This window comes from Vanellus vanellus, assembly GCF_965231255.1.
Source record: "Vanellus vanellus genome assembly, chromosome: 15".
Classification (NCBI taxonomy): domain Eukaryota; kingdom Metazoa; phylum Chordata; class Aves; order Charadriiformes; family Charadriidae; genus Vanellus; species Vanellus vanellus.
This window is the reverse complement of record NC_138920.1, coordinates 9,790,477-9,807,036: the sequence shown is the minus strand read 5'-3', so window position 1 is coordinate 9,807,036 and position 16,560 is coordinate 9,790,477. Positions and strand designations below refer to the sequence as shown.

The 16,560-nt window shown below is 36.9% G+C and overlaps 1 protein-coding gene across 1 annotated transcript in view; it reads right to left on the bottom strand.

Annotated features, from left to right (window-relative positions):
* Positions 1-16,560, bottom strand: part of PTPN1 (protein tyrosine phosphatase non-receptor type 1) — a 43,555-nt gene that overhangs the window by 12,794 nt on the left and 14,201 nt on the right. Inside the window, exon 2 of the mRNA XM_082491127.1 lies at positions 1,414-1,504. Coding sequence (XP_082347253.1) covers positions 1,414-1,504 — 91 coding nt within the window. The remainder of the gene's footprint in view (positions 1-1,413; positions 1,505-16,560) is intronic.

The window sequence follows — 16,560 nt, the reverse complement described above, 5'->3', positions numbered from 1 at the left end:
TTTTAAATCAATCTAATTACACAACTGCTTATCTTTTGCAGCTTAAACATTAAAACCCAGCTTGTTCAAGGTTGTTAAAGGTTTGTCTAAACATACATTAGACAAACAGAATAGAGACTTCTTGTTGTTCTGATAGACATTTAGCTACTGTTCCCAACTCAATCACACCTTAATGTACAGAAAAAAAATATCAAAATTCAAGAATAACAGCAAATGTAAATTAATTGCTCTTTTATTAGTCTCAGCTTGCTCCACTTAGGATTAAAAAAACAAACCACTAACAAGAAAAGGCATACAAGAGTTCCCACTTTTTGCAAAAAAGTGAAACAGATTGTAAGCAGTATCATCTGAAGGCAAAAAGGAACCATTCGTTACTCACAAGCCCAAATACCAGAGCTGCTCAGTAAAGCAACCTACGTACAACACTTGTTCCTAGTCAATTGCCCCAAAGACTTCAGTAGCCTTTAACCACTAAGTATAAAAGTTTTCTGATAGACAATAATACTCTTGTCTTTAAACAGAAGATAGACATTTTCCCAGTTACAGAGCCTACAGAAACTTTGCATTTAAAACAGGCAGCAGTACTGCACCCTTCGAAAGGGAAAGAAGTCCCAGAACAGGCATTGTCATTTAGTTCAAAGATGGCAACTTAGTGAACCAGCTGTGGATTTTCTTTAGTGTCTGACACATCAAATGTTATTTGCCAACCATTTGACTAGTCCTGTACTTCTCTGCACACCCCAGAAGCACAGTGAGCCAGGAACAGGCCAGTCTGAATGTCACTGTCCTGTGCACGGGATTGTGGTAAGAAAGACAGGCTGCAACGCCAAACTGAGCTGTGCCTCGTACAGAGGACAAGTGCTCAAAGATGCACTTTCCACCAGAATACGTAATGATAAGAATTTCAGAAACACAGGCCTTGCACTAGTATTATCACCTTTGCAAACGTCCCCTTTTCTCCATTCTAATTAGCTTATTAGCTTAGATTTATTTCTGGTAGTCATATATTTTATGCAAGACTTCCCCATCTCCCAATACGGGCAGTTATGCTGTACTGACTAGAAGGATGCTCTAGTAAGTATACTGCAATAGAAAGGATACTTGCAATTTTATTAATGCTACTTCAGCCACCATGCTTCTCTATCATAAGAATTCAAAGGTAAACCAAGATCCTTTCTTCAGATTTCTGCCGACAAATACAGAATACACTGTATGCTGCTCTAGTATAATCCTGTGGATGTAATGGCATCCTGTGACATCTATCTCATGAATAAATTCATTAACACAAATAATTGTCTTGGATGCCTATCCATCTAACAGAAATCTTGTTCTTTCAAAGAATATTTAGCTGTTAGAAGAAGTCATTAGAGGTCAACAGTCTATTATAAACAACAGAAAAGAAAGCGTACTTACAGGGGCTGACATCTCTGTACCTATTTCTATTTTTGTTTCTGGGATGTTTGGCCACTTTACACGGAAAATCACTGGCTTCATGCCTGATGTCCTAAAACAACAAAAAAAAATAGTCTTGGATATGAATCCAACTAATATCATACCATTAGCTATTTCAAGACAAACACCCATTTAACTTCACATCTTCACATGTGGGAGTTCTGGGCAGAAAGCATTTGGGGCTTTAACTTAAGAATTGAGTTTAAATATATCAGATTTTAACACTAACATTACTTGTATGACAAATATTATTAGCTTGCATAATAAAGTAGCAGAACATTTACCAGACATTATGTCTTTACACTCCTGATGGAGCAGGGTCTCTGCCCCAAAGCACTTTCATATAAACTGCTTTAAGCAATTGTTTCTGCTATCAGTGAAACTATCAATTGTACTTCTAATTCAGCAGCAATTAGAAAACCTTCATTGTAACAGAAAAATAAAACCAAAAAAACTTGTCTACCCCCCTTGGCATGAAACACACACACGGAGTGGTGACTTGTTTAACACCACTTACATCTTTATCTTATCAGCAAGATGTCACAAAGCTGCAAATGGCAAGTTATTTGTATCCAATTCACATGCCCAACTAACACACATATATAATCTCAAGCATATAATTACGGTTTCTTTCAGTTTTTTTCAGATGCATATAATAGCTCCAGTGAGACAATTTCCAAAGTTATAATAAAAAGAATTCTGCTGTCCGTAGACATCAGTCTCAATTTGTAGAAACAGAACTTCACATTGTAAATACATACCGTGTAAATATGCAATTCTTTAAAGTTATAGTATTAGGAACTTCAGAGTGAAGCCGTTAGATTTAACGGAAATTAATGAAAACTGAAGAAATAGATTTACTGGAAAACTGGTATTTCAATAGCATAATTAAGTTTAAGAAATCCTGACAGACATAGAACACATCCATGAAATGAACAAATGAACCTAACCCAGATGCCACTAGAAAAATCATCATTAAAAACAATTATAGAGTTAAATTCATCCCTTTTATTTGGATTAAATTGATTTTTTTTTAAATATAGTCAACCAAATGAAGCAGTCTTTAATATTAATTATCTGTCCAGATACAGATATATTTGAGCATGGTGTTGAGCCACATCCAGTGTGACCAGAGAACAGGTTTCTGTGCACATAGTGCATTTGGAGGGCTGCTTGTGACATATAGATCACTTGCACAGAAAGGCTAGGCACTCCTCTATGAATTGTTTCAAATTAGCTCAGGCTCTGGTTCAAATTGTGGTAGTTTTCCAACATCAGAGCAGGAGATTTTATACCAGCTCAAAAATCTAACCCCTAAAATGTGGGCCAAACTGAACTGGTTTTCTGTTCTTCTCAGTTTTGCATAATGAGTCATGTACAATACCAAAGTTGGTTTTTTTTTGTTGTGCTTTTTTTTAGGTTTGTTTGTGGTTTTTTTTTGTTTTTTTTTTTTTTTTTTTTTTTTTTTTCTCCCGGTGGGCTATCTGCTGCAACTTATTATTTGTTAATCTTCTTCTACCCCATTATTCAGATATGTATCAATTTACACTGAATACTACATGTCAAGGGAAGAGTTCTATTTTACATATACCCGCTCAAAATTAGTACAGTATTCTGAAATGGCTCCTCACCGAAATAAGCCCCGACATCAGCTGCTATCTTTTTATAACTTAACACATGGCTGCCAGTATTTCTGTTTATGAAGAATGTAGTCTGGAGAATATGATCTTGACTGCCACAGTCTAATATCTCAAACATGAGGCAGCTAAAATGGATGTTTTCAGAAATTTGTCTCAGACACTAGGGTGGTGACTCTGTATTTTGCAGGGGTTTATTTTCCTTCTTTACTGACTACAAGATTAACAAGAGACAAAAACAGGGAACTAGGAAAAATGGTTTTCTAGATCTCTAACCACATTTCCCACAGAGCCTACATATAATATTTTTTTTAAGTGTTAAAAAAACCCCAAACAACATAACCACCTGACCACTTAGGATTCATTTAAAAAAAAAAGCAAAAAACAAAAAACAAAAAACAAACAAACAACCCACAATAAAATAAAACACCAGCACCACCCCCCAAAAAAAAACAAAAACCAACAGCAAAATGCAAACCAACCCAAAAGACCCTTAGGCATTTTTGCTGTAAATATTAGGTTAAATTAGCAGCAGCACTAATCTGCACTGTTCCCTTTCACAGCATTTAACAAGTTTGAAAAGAACCATCTCCTCTTTTAAAAAAGGAAACGGGTGAAATGCTTCATGACAGATATGGAATGACACAAAGGCATTCTAATATAAAAATATTATACTTAAGCATATATGTGTATGTACACACACACACTACCCCCTAGCCTCAGAGAGCTCCACAGATTCAAATACCAACACCACATATTTAAGGATCTGAAACTGGTAATTTATTGTTCAGGGAACTGAGAGCTGGCTACTACCTCACTACCAAATATTAGATTTTTTTTTAAAGACACTAGGATGCCTAAAGGTACTGAAAGAATAAGGGAGTTCTAGGAGATGCATAACTCCCATAGGCACAGAGAAAATGAAAAGAAAGAAGTTAACCATGTACCTTCCAGAAACCCAGACTATTCAAAAAGTGTAGTATATTTCTGAAGCACATTTCAACAAACAGGAAAAAAAAAATGGGGTGGGGTGGTAATAAAACTCATTTTATTACCTATTTATTGGACCTAGATATGGCAACAGGCAAGCTGCTGCCTTGTATGAAAACCCAACTAGCATATAGCTCTTCATTTCTGAATGTAATGAACACCAATAAAACAAAATCCTGGATGGCATGCCTGCCTGGACCTCAGTGGCGAAATCCATGTCTGAAAACATGAGGCATGCTCTTCTCAGCAATATGGGATAAAAGAGGTTTGGGGTTTTGGTTGTTTTTTTAGGGGGTGGGTTTTTTGGGGCTACAGCAGTTGCTAGAACATCTAAAGTGACAAAAAAAACCCCTAAGATTGTTTCCAGGATATGAAGCTGACTTTAGTGGAAATCAGGTGGCTTTCAACAGAGAAAATTATTGGAGGCAAACAATCTAGTGACAAGCTACATAAAATGGCCATGTTACAGGCCTTCTTGTGCATTCCTCAAAAACTTCCGATACTGGTTATTGCAGGAAACACATAACTAGTGATGCTCACAGGTGTTAGGGCAGTTTCAGAATACGTCAACAATAATGCTACAGGATTTCCACACTGGAGAAAAGACTTATTCAAAGCAAGTAATTATTATGCTATGAGGAACTTGAAGCCAGTGATGTCACAAGAACTCAAGTTAGTGAATGGACACATTGTTACGAAACACCTTCTTGAATCACACTCACAGTCACACTGCAGAGATCCTGTCATTTAAAAAGGAAGCTCGACATTTCATTTAAAAGGTCGTGCAATATAAAACTTTAAAGAGGAAGGGCTAGAACTAAAGTCAGTTTTCCAAAGTCAAATGCTTCTGGTTTTGAGCATGAGTCATTCCACGCCACTCATCTCCTCGTTTTAAGTCCCGTACCCTGTGCAAATACCCACAAAAACTTCAGGGGTGGAAAGAGGAAGTCTGCCGAGGCACTGTTCTTCAAATGGAAAGATCCCGTCGCTGTTAATTTGCAGTAGTGACTGGAATAAGAAGTTCTCTAGCGCTTTACGGGAGAAGGTTGCTCTTCAGTTGCACGAATGGGTTCCGCTTGGCCTGACAGTATCACATTTTCTGCCACAAAGAAAGGACACAGAATGCAAGGGCAGATGGCTGTGTTATTCAGAAAAAAGGGATCAGTCCCACGAACACAGCCTTGCTTTCCAGTCTTACAGGTGTTCATCAGCAAGAGGTGCTCGTGGTGGTGCTCAACGTCTTGTCCCAAAGCCTTCCACAGCAGAATGCCCAACCCTTACTCCCTCCCACCTGCCAGAAACCTCACAGTAGTGACTCACTCTGCAGCCCACAGCCCTTTCTTTCCATTCTTCTCAGCCTTCAAAAAATTACCCTCATTTCAGTCTCCTGACCTGTAACTACTCTGGAGTCCCAATTCGTTAAATTTCCCAAAATTGCTCAGTAAGTATTTTATGCAACCTTTCCTACTTGTCCTCTGCACTACACTATTGTTGCCATACCTAAACTCTTAGCACAACAGCACATTTGACTATACTTTCCCCCATCTTGTTCAGACACCTAAAGGAGATTAAGAAAGAGAAGATATACCCCCAAAATCTTCAAGCAAGTATTAGGTAAGATCACATGAAGAGGTGTTCATGACATCAGGCCTTCAGACTCAACAGAAAAGCTCCCGGAGAACTTTGCAGCAGGTCTCAATTTGTTCACGCTATTTTATTACACCATAAACTCCAGAGTAGCTCAGACTAAGAGATCATTATATACTGTCATTTTAACAATTCTGTTCCTATGGGAAGCGGCAATTGCCAAGATCTTATCATGGGCTACAGCAGTGCACAGTAATCTATCTGCTGAGGCAGTCACACTAAGGAAAGCAATTCACAACAACTATATAAAGACTTAAATTAAAAAGTAATTTTAGCTAAAGAGTTTTTAAAAAAAAAAAGGTTTCGTCTTAAAGCTAGCACTGAGAAAATGATGACACTGCTGTAAAAGGTGGAAGAGTTAAAAAAAAAGTTACAGCAAAGTAAAGTGAAAGCTGCTGTTTTCTGAGATATCATTACAGGCTGATTTCAGAATGGAAATACCCCTACAAATACATGAGGTGGTAGAGACATGTGCAGAAGACCACAAGAAAAACAGGGATCCATAATAAACAGCTACTTTACAAAAATGGGAAGAGGTCTTCAGATTCAGTTTGTAAGGGAGCAAACTGCATTGAGAAGCGGTGAACTGAAGCCTCAACAAAAGAACCTTGCTAAGATCTAAAGCATGCATAGATCAACTGTTCATTCAACCCACTCTGACAAGGAAGACAAGATTTCTTACCCTGTATTAAACTCTACATCAGGATATTTGGACAGGGACAAGAAATGAGGATGTAACTCGTAGGTAACAAGAAAGTCAGCCAGAGATCTGCTCAATTGCATCACATAACATTAAACTTAACAACAAGCCCGAATTTTAGCCAGATAAATGAAATAAATGTAGATTTTAATACCCTTTATAAAACATTTTATCTAGTCTCTCAGTTTCGCTTTCAAGTAAAACATGGTAATATTGATTTGCTTATTAACGTCCCTCAAAAAAAGCCAGTAGGCTGGTATGTTGAGCTTCTTCCTGAGGTCAAGTAGCATATTGAGAGAGAAAGGGACAGGCTTGTTTAAAGTTCAACAACACTATTACGCGAGTTCAAAAAAAAAAAAAAAAAAAACACAAACCCCAAAACCCCCCACACACTTGCAACATGGTTTTCCTAGAAAGCCCCTTGCTAATTCAGCACTATGTGGGCAATCTGGAACAGGTTGTAGCAATGCAGTGTAAGCAGTGTTTCTGACACTAGTCAGCTGGTTGCAGGCACGGAAATAACCCCCCAGGAGAATGTAAGCTGGGCATGATTGTATTATTAAATCATATCAGCACTTGCAAAAGTGTACTAATTTTTTCTGGGCCCACGTCTATTGCAGCTAGCAAATATTATAGATTATTTCTCACCACTGACTAGTTTCAACATGCCTAACTAGAAATTCCAGAATTATTAAAGTAAATCCTGCAGTTCATCATGGCAGATAACTGAACACTGTAAAAACTCAATTAAACAATTGCACCTGAATGGTTCTTACAACTTGGGTATGTAATTCCAGAAGGGAGAAAGTCATAACCTGTGTCATTTCCAAATTTTAACAGTATTATATTTATTTCACATGTTGTCAGAATAAATCATTTCAATTCTGCAGAACTCAGCTATTCAGACTCTTATATTGCTTCAGCATCATTATCTGAGTAAAACCTGAGTTTCAATTTTTTTTTTTTTTTTTTTTTTTTTTTTTGAGAGTTGCAGCAAAGCCAGGGTGATCAAAGATTTTAACTCTAGTATTAGGTTAAAGAATTACATGAGACTTCTCAAATTTCAGTAAGTTCAAAATACAGTTTGTCCTTGAAATTTATGACCCATAACAGAAGAAGTTCAGAGTAGCTGGCAGGAACATTACTTCTGCTGTTTTGTAGCCATGTACTCACTGCCAAAACAGGAAACAACTGAATGGAGGGTCAGTATAAGAAAACAACTGAAGTTCCCTTCTTCTTCACGTCCATCTCTATTTTTCCTCCCAGATAGTCAATCTGCTCCAGAAGTACATCTTAGACATTACTGGAAGGACAGAGACTTTTGAGAAGATGAAATGGCTTTTTCTTGACAGCTGTTGTGCAAAAGAAAAGCTTTGCTATCTGTTTCATCAAACAAAGTCAGTGCCAGGAAATAAACCACAGTCTCATTAAAGTGTCAAGAGGTTCTAACTCAGTTACTCTTCTCCTGTAAGAAAAATAATCACAGAGATGACATCCAGATCTTGATTTGCCCAAACTTTAGAGGTCTCCAGATAGAGAGTTTTGGTTTAACTTCATCTCAAATAGACTGGTACATCTGACAGCCCAGATATCCACATAAGTCCTAAAGGAATTTAGTCTGTGTAGCAAATCCAGACCTTAATTTGTTTGCAGTATGGGTTTTGTATGAGTTTAAAAATGTGTAATTCCTGGCCTGTAGGGGATTCCAAGCTTCATAAACTGACAACTGTGGTTATAAACAGAGTCCTCCCTTCCTAGTTACCTAATATTTTCATTCTGACATCTCACAAGCCACCTAACAGCATTATAGCTTTTACAGAGCTACGACCACATAAAAAAACCCCAACCAACAATGAGATAAAGACCATGTGTGTAGACTTTGCAGGCTTCAGGGAGAGTGGGGAGGGGAGGAAAAAAAAAAAAAAGACATTAAAAGAAAAACGTAAGTACTAGAAGGTAAGGGAGGGATGAGAAAAGCTTCTTCTCACACCTTTGCACAGCAAAACCAGATCACTGTGCTGCACAATGAAGATATTTTCTAGAGTTTAGACAATCTGCAAATGAAAAATTGCAAATTGGAAGCCAAAGGACAAGAGAAGCCCTTGGAACCACTGCAGACAGTTTACAGCTTCTCAAGGGTATCTCTGACTTCATGCAATAGGAACCATGGAACAACTTTTTATTTATACTCATTCAGAATCCTCTACCATCTTTCAGAGATACTACACACAGCATTAATAAACTCGCTTAACGTTAAGAAAGCAAGACTGTACTATTGCCCCAAATTCCTGCATAATCCATTATCACCATTTAATCTTAAGATAAATGAGCTCATCCAATTAAATAAGACAAATGTAAGACTCTCTTTTGAGTGCCCCCTTTTCAGCAAGATTTACAACGTAATACAGTGAGTTTCAAGCTGCATCAACATCACTCCTTGCTGTTTCAATCATTTGTATAGGTACACTGTTCACTTTCATGATCATTAGTCACTAATATTTTAAATTTTTACTGCTTTTTTAAGAAGTTGGATTTGATTTTAAAAAAACAAAAACCCAAACCATCAAGCAGCTACAAATTTCTCTCCCCCTCAATTCCCCCCAAATTATGCAAATATTGCTAGACTTTCAAGTATTTAAATTCATTTACATGGGTCTCAAAAAGCAGCTCAGGTTAATATACCAATTTGAACGTTGGTGTTAATACACCAATTAACATACATTGAATACTGGGGTTCAGTGTAAGTTCTATGTATAAATCCAGAAAGCCTGACTCATTTATAAAGCTCAGTGTTCTGCACAGAAAAAAATCCAGCCTTCTAAAAGGTTTGAGATAATCTTTTGTTTAAACAAATTCAAGGATTGTGCTAGAACAAGGGCAGAAGACTTCAGACAAAAGCTAATTAGTCTGGTTTGCATAGTTAATACCACTAGTAACAGCTGGCACTCATGTATGAATTTCCAACTTTTTAAAAAGTTTAATATCTGGCCTATGGAAATAATTTCTTTTGTAAAAATCCACAATAAAACTGAGATTAAAACTTTCCTAATAGCTGTCTAAAAGCAGCCATTGACATTATATCTCTCAGTAACCAGAGTCCTATTTACTAAAAGATAGTAGAAGGCAATGCCATGTTGACATGGTTTAATCTGTAACAGTTTTATCCAAAACCTCTTTGACAGAAGTATAAAGTATTTTCTATGTAACAGGCATTTGATCAAGCTATGAAAAGCCACTTCATCTTTCGTTACAATCAGTAAAACGAACCCTAGAATTTACTCTGAATTTAAGCAGGTAATTGTACAGATGGAAATCCTTACAGAGCACACACATACTGTACACATGAAAAGGATAAATCTACTTCTGATTAAGTTTTTAAGATGAGTGAGCAACTAGAAGTACCTACAAAATCATTATCAATCCACGATCATTTATTTAGAACCTGGGCTGGACTGTTTGGAGAATGTTAAAAGCAGCTTGGAAGTAGTTACAGAAGAATAGTGACAAAAATGATTTAAGGAGAGCTTCATACGAATCACAGTAAATACAGTACGAGGTGCATGAAAAACACCACCAGTTAAGTTAAATCTGTTTAATAATAAAAGCACTCAGAAAATTTTTTTATTTGGTTAAATCTGGAGGAGTCAGGCAATTCTGATGTACTCATTGACAAAATAATGAGGCAGAGTTTTACGGTAATCAAGTAAAGGAATACTTCATTCTCCATATAAAGTTATCGTACTTCAATGCAATAGAGCTCTAACACATCCTTACATTATTGATCTACGTAGTGTTTTAGATGTTCTCTAAAACAAAATTTGGAAGTAATCTATAGACACTACCAACATATTTATATAATCATAACCCCTTTTCATTGTAAGACAACAATTCCACTCTAATTCCTAAATTTCATGAAGTTTTACATGCTGTTTTACATGCTGCAGAGTTAAAACTAAGAAGAAAAGTATTAGAAAATTAATTTTCCATTAAAAAGAGAAGGAGCAGGGAGAAAAAAAATGTGTCTTGTTCATCCCCAAAACTTAACAGAAAAGAACCAAAGGGACAGAAGGAATAAACTGAAGAAGTATTATCCTTTAAGATTTTCACTCTGTTTCAGGACCTATCATCAGTTGGCAGTTCTTTACCTGTCATGATTGGATAGCCTGTTCTTGGAGCCCTGAAAACAGGTTATTCTACCACGCAGGGGCTAATGTACCTTCAGAAGATCAAGAAAAGGTACTGAAGTAAAGGCAGGAAAGCAGTGAGAATTCTTTTTCTATATAAGCACAAACCAATTGTAAACTTCATCACCACTACAGGAATTACCCAGAATCATTCTTATTTGGTTTTAAATCTCACCTTTAAAAAAACATAACCTTCACGAGTAAGAAAAAAGGCTTTATTATTTTCAGTCATTTCAAGTGATGTCTATAAAAAACCCTAAAAATCACTCACGCTTTGTTAATATCAGAAGTTTCACTTTGGGCAGAAATCAATAGGCAGAAAGTGAATCAGTCGAGCCTGACTTCCTGTAAATTGATTTCAGTACACTGAAACAAGCACATTTAAAATCTTGAAGCAGAAGAAAGTTCCTGTAAATTAACCCAGGCACACAGTTCCATTTCATAACTTACTATCCTCTCCCTTCACACAGAAGACATGTGTGATTTGATCTGTACAGGTACAGGGCATCAGAGCATGTGTTCCGGTGCAAAACCAAAAACTTGCTAATAATTATGCTCCTAATTCCTGTCAGTGGTATGAAAACAGTAGTAGAGCAATGAAAATCATTACCAGACCTTGTCTGAAGCTGTCTTTCCCCGCCTGCTCCAGGTGTCCACTCTGACAAACTGTCTCCTTAATTTTGATAAATACAAAAAGTCACCTATGGGTTTACAGGTTGCAGGTTTGTTTATTTGTTGGGGTTGGCTGAGTGTTTTTAAATCATGTCTTTCCTAATAAAACTAGACGCTAGCAATGAAGAGATCCTTTAACTGAGTTATTCTTTCAGAATTTAAACTTTGCCTGGAACCTGAATGACAACAATGAAATATTTTGGATCCAACTGACATCCTGCAATCAGGCCCACTTCCATCACTACCACCACCTGAGAGCCCTCATTAGGCAATAGATTCAAGGTCTTATCAGGTAAAAGTTGAACAGATCTTTACTGATTCTTTTTCCTTATCTCCCACTTTGACCCCATGGGCATGCTGCCCACTAAAAAGAATGTAAATTTTCAGAATATCTGGCATTTTTTTTTACTACTGTTAACAATGAATTTGAGAGGCTCCTAAGGTACTAGGTATTGTACCAATATAGAAGGACAATATAATCTTCTGCCTAAAGAGAGGCTCCAGGCAGCTGTTTAGTGTTGTATCTACTGTCACTGTTTAGGGCCCTCTAAATCAGTAGTGAAGACTATTAACATGCTCATCTAATGAAATGTAACAGAACTACTACAATTACCAAAGGACCAAGAGCATCCAAACACAGAAAAAGTTCTGTGGTCTTGATGAGTAATATCACACTTTCCAAGTCTGAAAGCAAGCAGCCTTGCATATTTGAGGAGCTGAAGTTTGAGTCTTTCTACTAATCCTTGATTAGGTTTTTTTAAAAAGAGACTTCATTTTAGATTAAAACATATACTTCACATTCACTGAATTACAAATGAAACTGGTCTGTGGTTATTTGTGTCCTTTCACCTTTTCCTGGAAAGTATGTTGACTAAAAGCCAAACAAACAGCACAGCACTTTAGCTGCTTATTAGACAACCACCACAGTCACTTTGCTCAGGACAAACATTTTAAAGAAACAAAATAAGGTTACAAATGTTAGATTTTTTTCTTTTTAAATAAATGCCAACATTTGTGGATTTGTCTTAAACATACACCATTGCAGAACTACCACAGCATTATTTTTAATTCTTTTGTAGATGACATGAGTTAAACACATCTAGATTACTAACTGGTATCATAAGAATATTAGTCACATTAACAGAAGACTAGTCAAGTCCAGTATTTCCTATCTGCAGTGATATATGCTCATCAATAACATGCAGAACTTCTTAAAATAACAGAACTGTCAGAGAGAAAAGGGCAGGCTACAATTCCCAAGTGATCCTAATTTTGTCAAGGTCATTTTCAAATTAAGATATCATATATGAGATAGAGATCTAATTGCCTAGCACACACCACAACTAGAAATTACCAGAGAAAAACAGTCAGCACTAGAACAGACTTTAGCAAGCCACTGCTCTAAGTTCAAAAGATGAGGTTCCACCACACAGTATGCTTCCACAACACGGCCATACAGTATGCTTCCACAACACGGTCACTTTCCTCATGTATTTATGAAATTATCCATGAAAGCATAATACAAATCACCCTTCCAAACGAAGGGTGATTCTTCAGACATTTCAACTGGTATGATACATGTACCATGTTCCCTCCCCCAGGGAAAGGAAATTTTGCCGTGAAGCCAGAGCACAGAGTTGACAGCACCGAGTATGAGCCCACTACTGCCCCGGAGGCCTGTGCTGGGGAAGGATCTCAAGAAAAATGCCAAGGTGTTCATACAGCAGTTCCAAAACACCAACCACAAATAAGCTGGGAACACAACCTCACCAACTAATTAGCTTTCCCTTTTCTCCCTAATTGAAACTAATTAGGTAGCATCCATGAAGTATGAGGGATTTTAGTCAGCAGTAAGGCCATGAAGGGACAGGTAAAGTATCTCCAAAACACACAAGACCTCAGCAGAACTTGCGATGTGGGTAAAATCGCCATCTACTACAAAGTCATCATCTCTCCTAAATCCATCATTTTGCCTATCCAGTAGGGATAAAAAAAAAATAATAATTATTTGCCAAGCCTTGGGGCATTTTATAGTTCTAATCCTCAAGGCAATCCTAACCAAGTCAGAGAAAGAAGAGTTCTTTTCTTAAACAGTCTCCTAGCGGTTAAGAGAAGAAATACAGAGTTTCTGTTTTTCAGAGTTTATTGTACAGTAATATATTTAGCACCAGAACAATTCCCTGTAAGGCATCTGATTCCCTGAATAAGATCACAAGGATTTTTAAGCCTGGATTCAGAAAATGGGAACATGCTTTTTACAGTTTTCAGTTTGTTTTACAGCACTATTTTCTGTTGTTGATGGATGATAGAAAAAAAAAAAACAAACATACATCTGTCTCTCTCATTGTGTGATATCTACATTAAAGTGGTGGTCATCCAGTCACTAGTATTGAAGACCAAAGACTATTTACAAATATCACTTGAAAACAGGAAACAGATGACCTCAGACGTTTTGGTGGGTGCTCAAAATGAATATTAAAAACTAGGTGGAAAGAGAGATGGCTACATAGAGACAATTTGATCAAAAGCAAAAAATTCACCAATGTCAGAGCAATGTCAGCACTAGGTGTGCCTGAAAATAGAAAATTTGAGCTTTTAAAGAGCTCCCGAGTTCTTGATTCAGCAATACCTCTTGACCTTACAATACCTTCTAGAAACCACAGTCAATGCAATGAGTAAAAGGGAAAGCAGGAGACTTCATACACTCTGAGATTTATCACCAGTTCATTTTTGTTATGCTGTTAACACGGCATGAAAATTTGCATGCAAAGGGAAAAGCTAGGCTGTATGTAAGAACACGCACACGCATAATTCCTTGCAAGTTCACTGGAGACTTAAAGCTACAAAAATATCCTTCTAAGTCTTACAAAGGAAAATATCATACATTTTTTTCACATCACTGCTATTGTCCTTTGGATGCCCTAATGTCAGGTTTGTTGGTGTTGCTGGCATTACATTCCAAAATAAACATTTATGTCAAGTTGGGCTGCTGAAACATTGAAGGATTTCAATGGGAAAGAGACAGGCCTTTCTGCTAGACTAGTGATTTTGATCTACCCTATCTCTTCCAAATAGCCAATTGTGTCCTCCCTCAAGAGTAGTGTAAATGCACCAGTTAAGAAAGTCACCGACTGAAGACAGTCAGGAGACACCTCTTGGTTGCTATGATGGATGCTGCTTGAGTTCTCCAAGCAGTTTTCATCCGCAATGCTCAAACTCATTAGGTTTCTAACTTAGGAGTCAATGTTTCTCACTACCATTTTAGGAATCCAACCACTTCGCTGTAATGCTCTTGGGTTGACAGCTGTGTTGGAACAACTCTATATTTCTCCTTTCAGAAGGGAGGCTACTTCTCCGAGAAATTTTTTTAGGCTCTTGTAGGAATGCTTTGTCTTCCCTGGTCCTTAGAGGCAAGGGAAGAAAGTTTTAGATTAGCTCCCCTTCCCCATCATTAGTGCTATAGAAAGAATTGTCACTGGAAGTGGACATCATTCAAAGCCATGGGAGCCAGGCCTGGAAATCATGCATTTCCTTTACGTTTCTGGTGAGATGGTGAGAAAGTATTTCTAAATACAAAAGCACTTGTAGATTAATTTTCAATGGACTATTTTCCATGATGACACAAAACCAGAAACAACAGGATTATTACTTAGGAATCGGAGCCTCTGGAGTTTGCCTACTTCTTATTTTCCTGATTTGAGTTGGTCTGAAAGTCCCTTACCATCATAAAAAACAGAAACGAAAACAGGATTTTATGAATACAGGCTTAATTTGCAAGCATCACCCAACACTGACCCTAAACTCAGATCTTATCCACTGTAATTTACAGGATAAAGCAAGCTATTGGTGTTAACAGAAGCAAATGAGAACTAAAATAGTTTTTCTAAGACTTAGTTCTTATCTCAAATTAAACTAGTTATATATGCCTTTAGAAAGTAGTCAGTTAAAGCAGTTTTAGACACCAGCTTGCCATATGTTATGTTAAAATTAGACAGATTTTTTTTTTTAAAAAGCAACAAATTTATGCATGAAGTGTTTCTTTTCAGTACACACAGATTTTGAGGAATGCTTTTGCTCATCCAGTAATCTTTGCAGAAAGTACCAAATAAAGCTTATTAGAAAAAAGAATCTAGTTCAGAATGTAATTTTGAAGTTGATCTCGACAATATCTCATAGAACTGTAAACACTTTACACAGTCAATAACCCCCACCAGCATTGTTTTCCAAATTTTTAGTAATGCAGTTATTTCATAGACTGGAAAAGTACTGTTACCTGCAACGATTTTTACATTTCAGGACAGAATTTACAGTCATTTTTACAGGATCTGTACAATGATCCTATCTCAAGGATCGACAGAAATGCATTTTGAATGCAACCAACAGCATGCAAGAAATTCTTATATAACGGATGGCAAGAAAAGGGGGAATATGTACACTAGACAGACTATATGTAAACAGCTTACAGAAAACAATTACTTCATTCCAGGGCTCATGCCTCGTCCTCTGAGGAAGCTTTCAATTTGAATTCATACAAGTCAGATGCAATTTTAGTGTAAGACAGCCCAGATGCCACCTGAAGCGTTCTGTTATGTCTGTATATTCACATTGTTTGACTTAAAAAGTAACAGACTGGTTGCACTAAAAATGTTTATTGTACCGAGTTTGTCAGTGTGATAAATACACATTAATATAATTTTTAAAAGTCATAACATGGGTACTATTGAGAACTAGAGACATTATAAGCTGGCTAAAAATAGTAATTTGAATTCCTAGCTTAGTCAGCTTGGCAGAAACAGCTGTGTTCAGTGTAACCTCTAATTAGTTTGCATATTATGAGAGTTCTAAAGGTTACTTCCCTCTCAGAAACCTACTAAATTAGCCTTCACAGCACAATACTGTTACCATATCAAATGAACAGCAACAGATTATTCAGACTTTAGAGACTTACCACTATTTTTTCTGTAATGTTTCATTTATAAAGGCATATATTCTTATTTGATAAGGTAAAGGCAATCTCCTCTCTATCTGCAGCATTCAGAAGAGCCTGTCTTGAAAGGAAAAGAAAAGGTCCAGTTCATAGCTGCTTGCTTATGAACATGTACTCCTTGCTTAAAGAGCTCTGAACTCTAGTTTTGGTAATCAATGCACAAGTGTTCACGTAGCTCCTGTATCTATTCAGCAGCAAAAGCATGAAACAGATTGACTTGAACACACTTCTCAAACACAACACACCAGAACTGCCATGAAGGTTTTTTGTGAGCCCTCTGTGTTTTAGAAA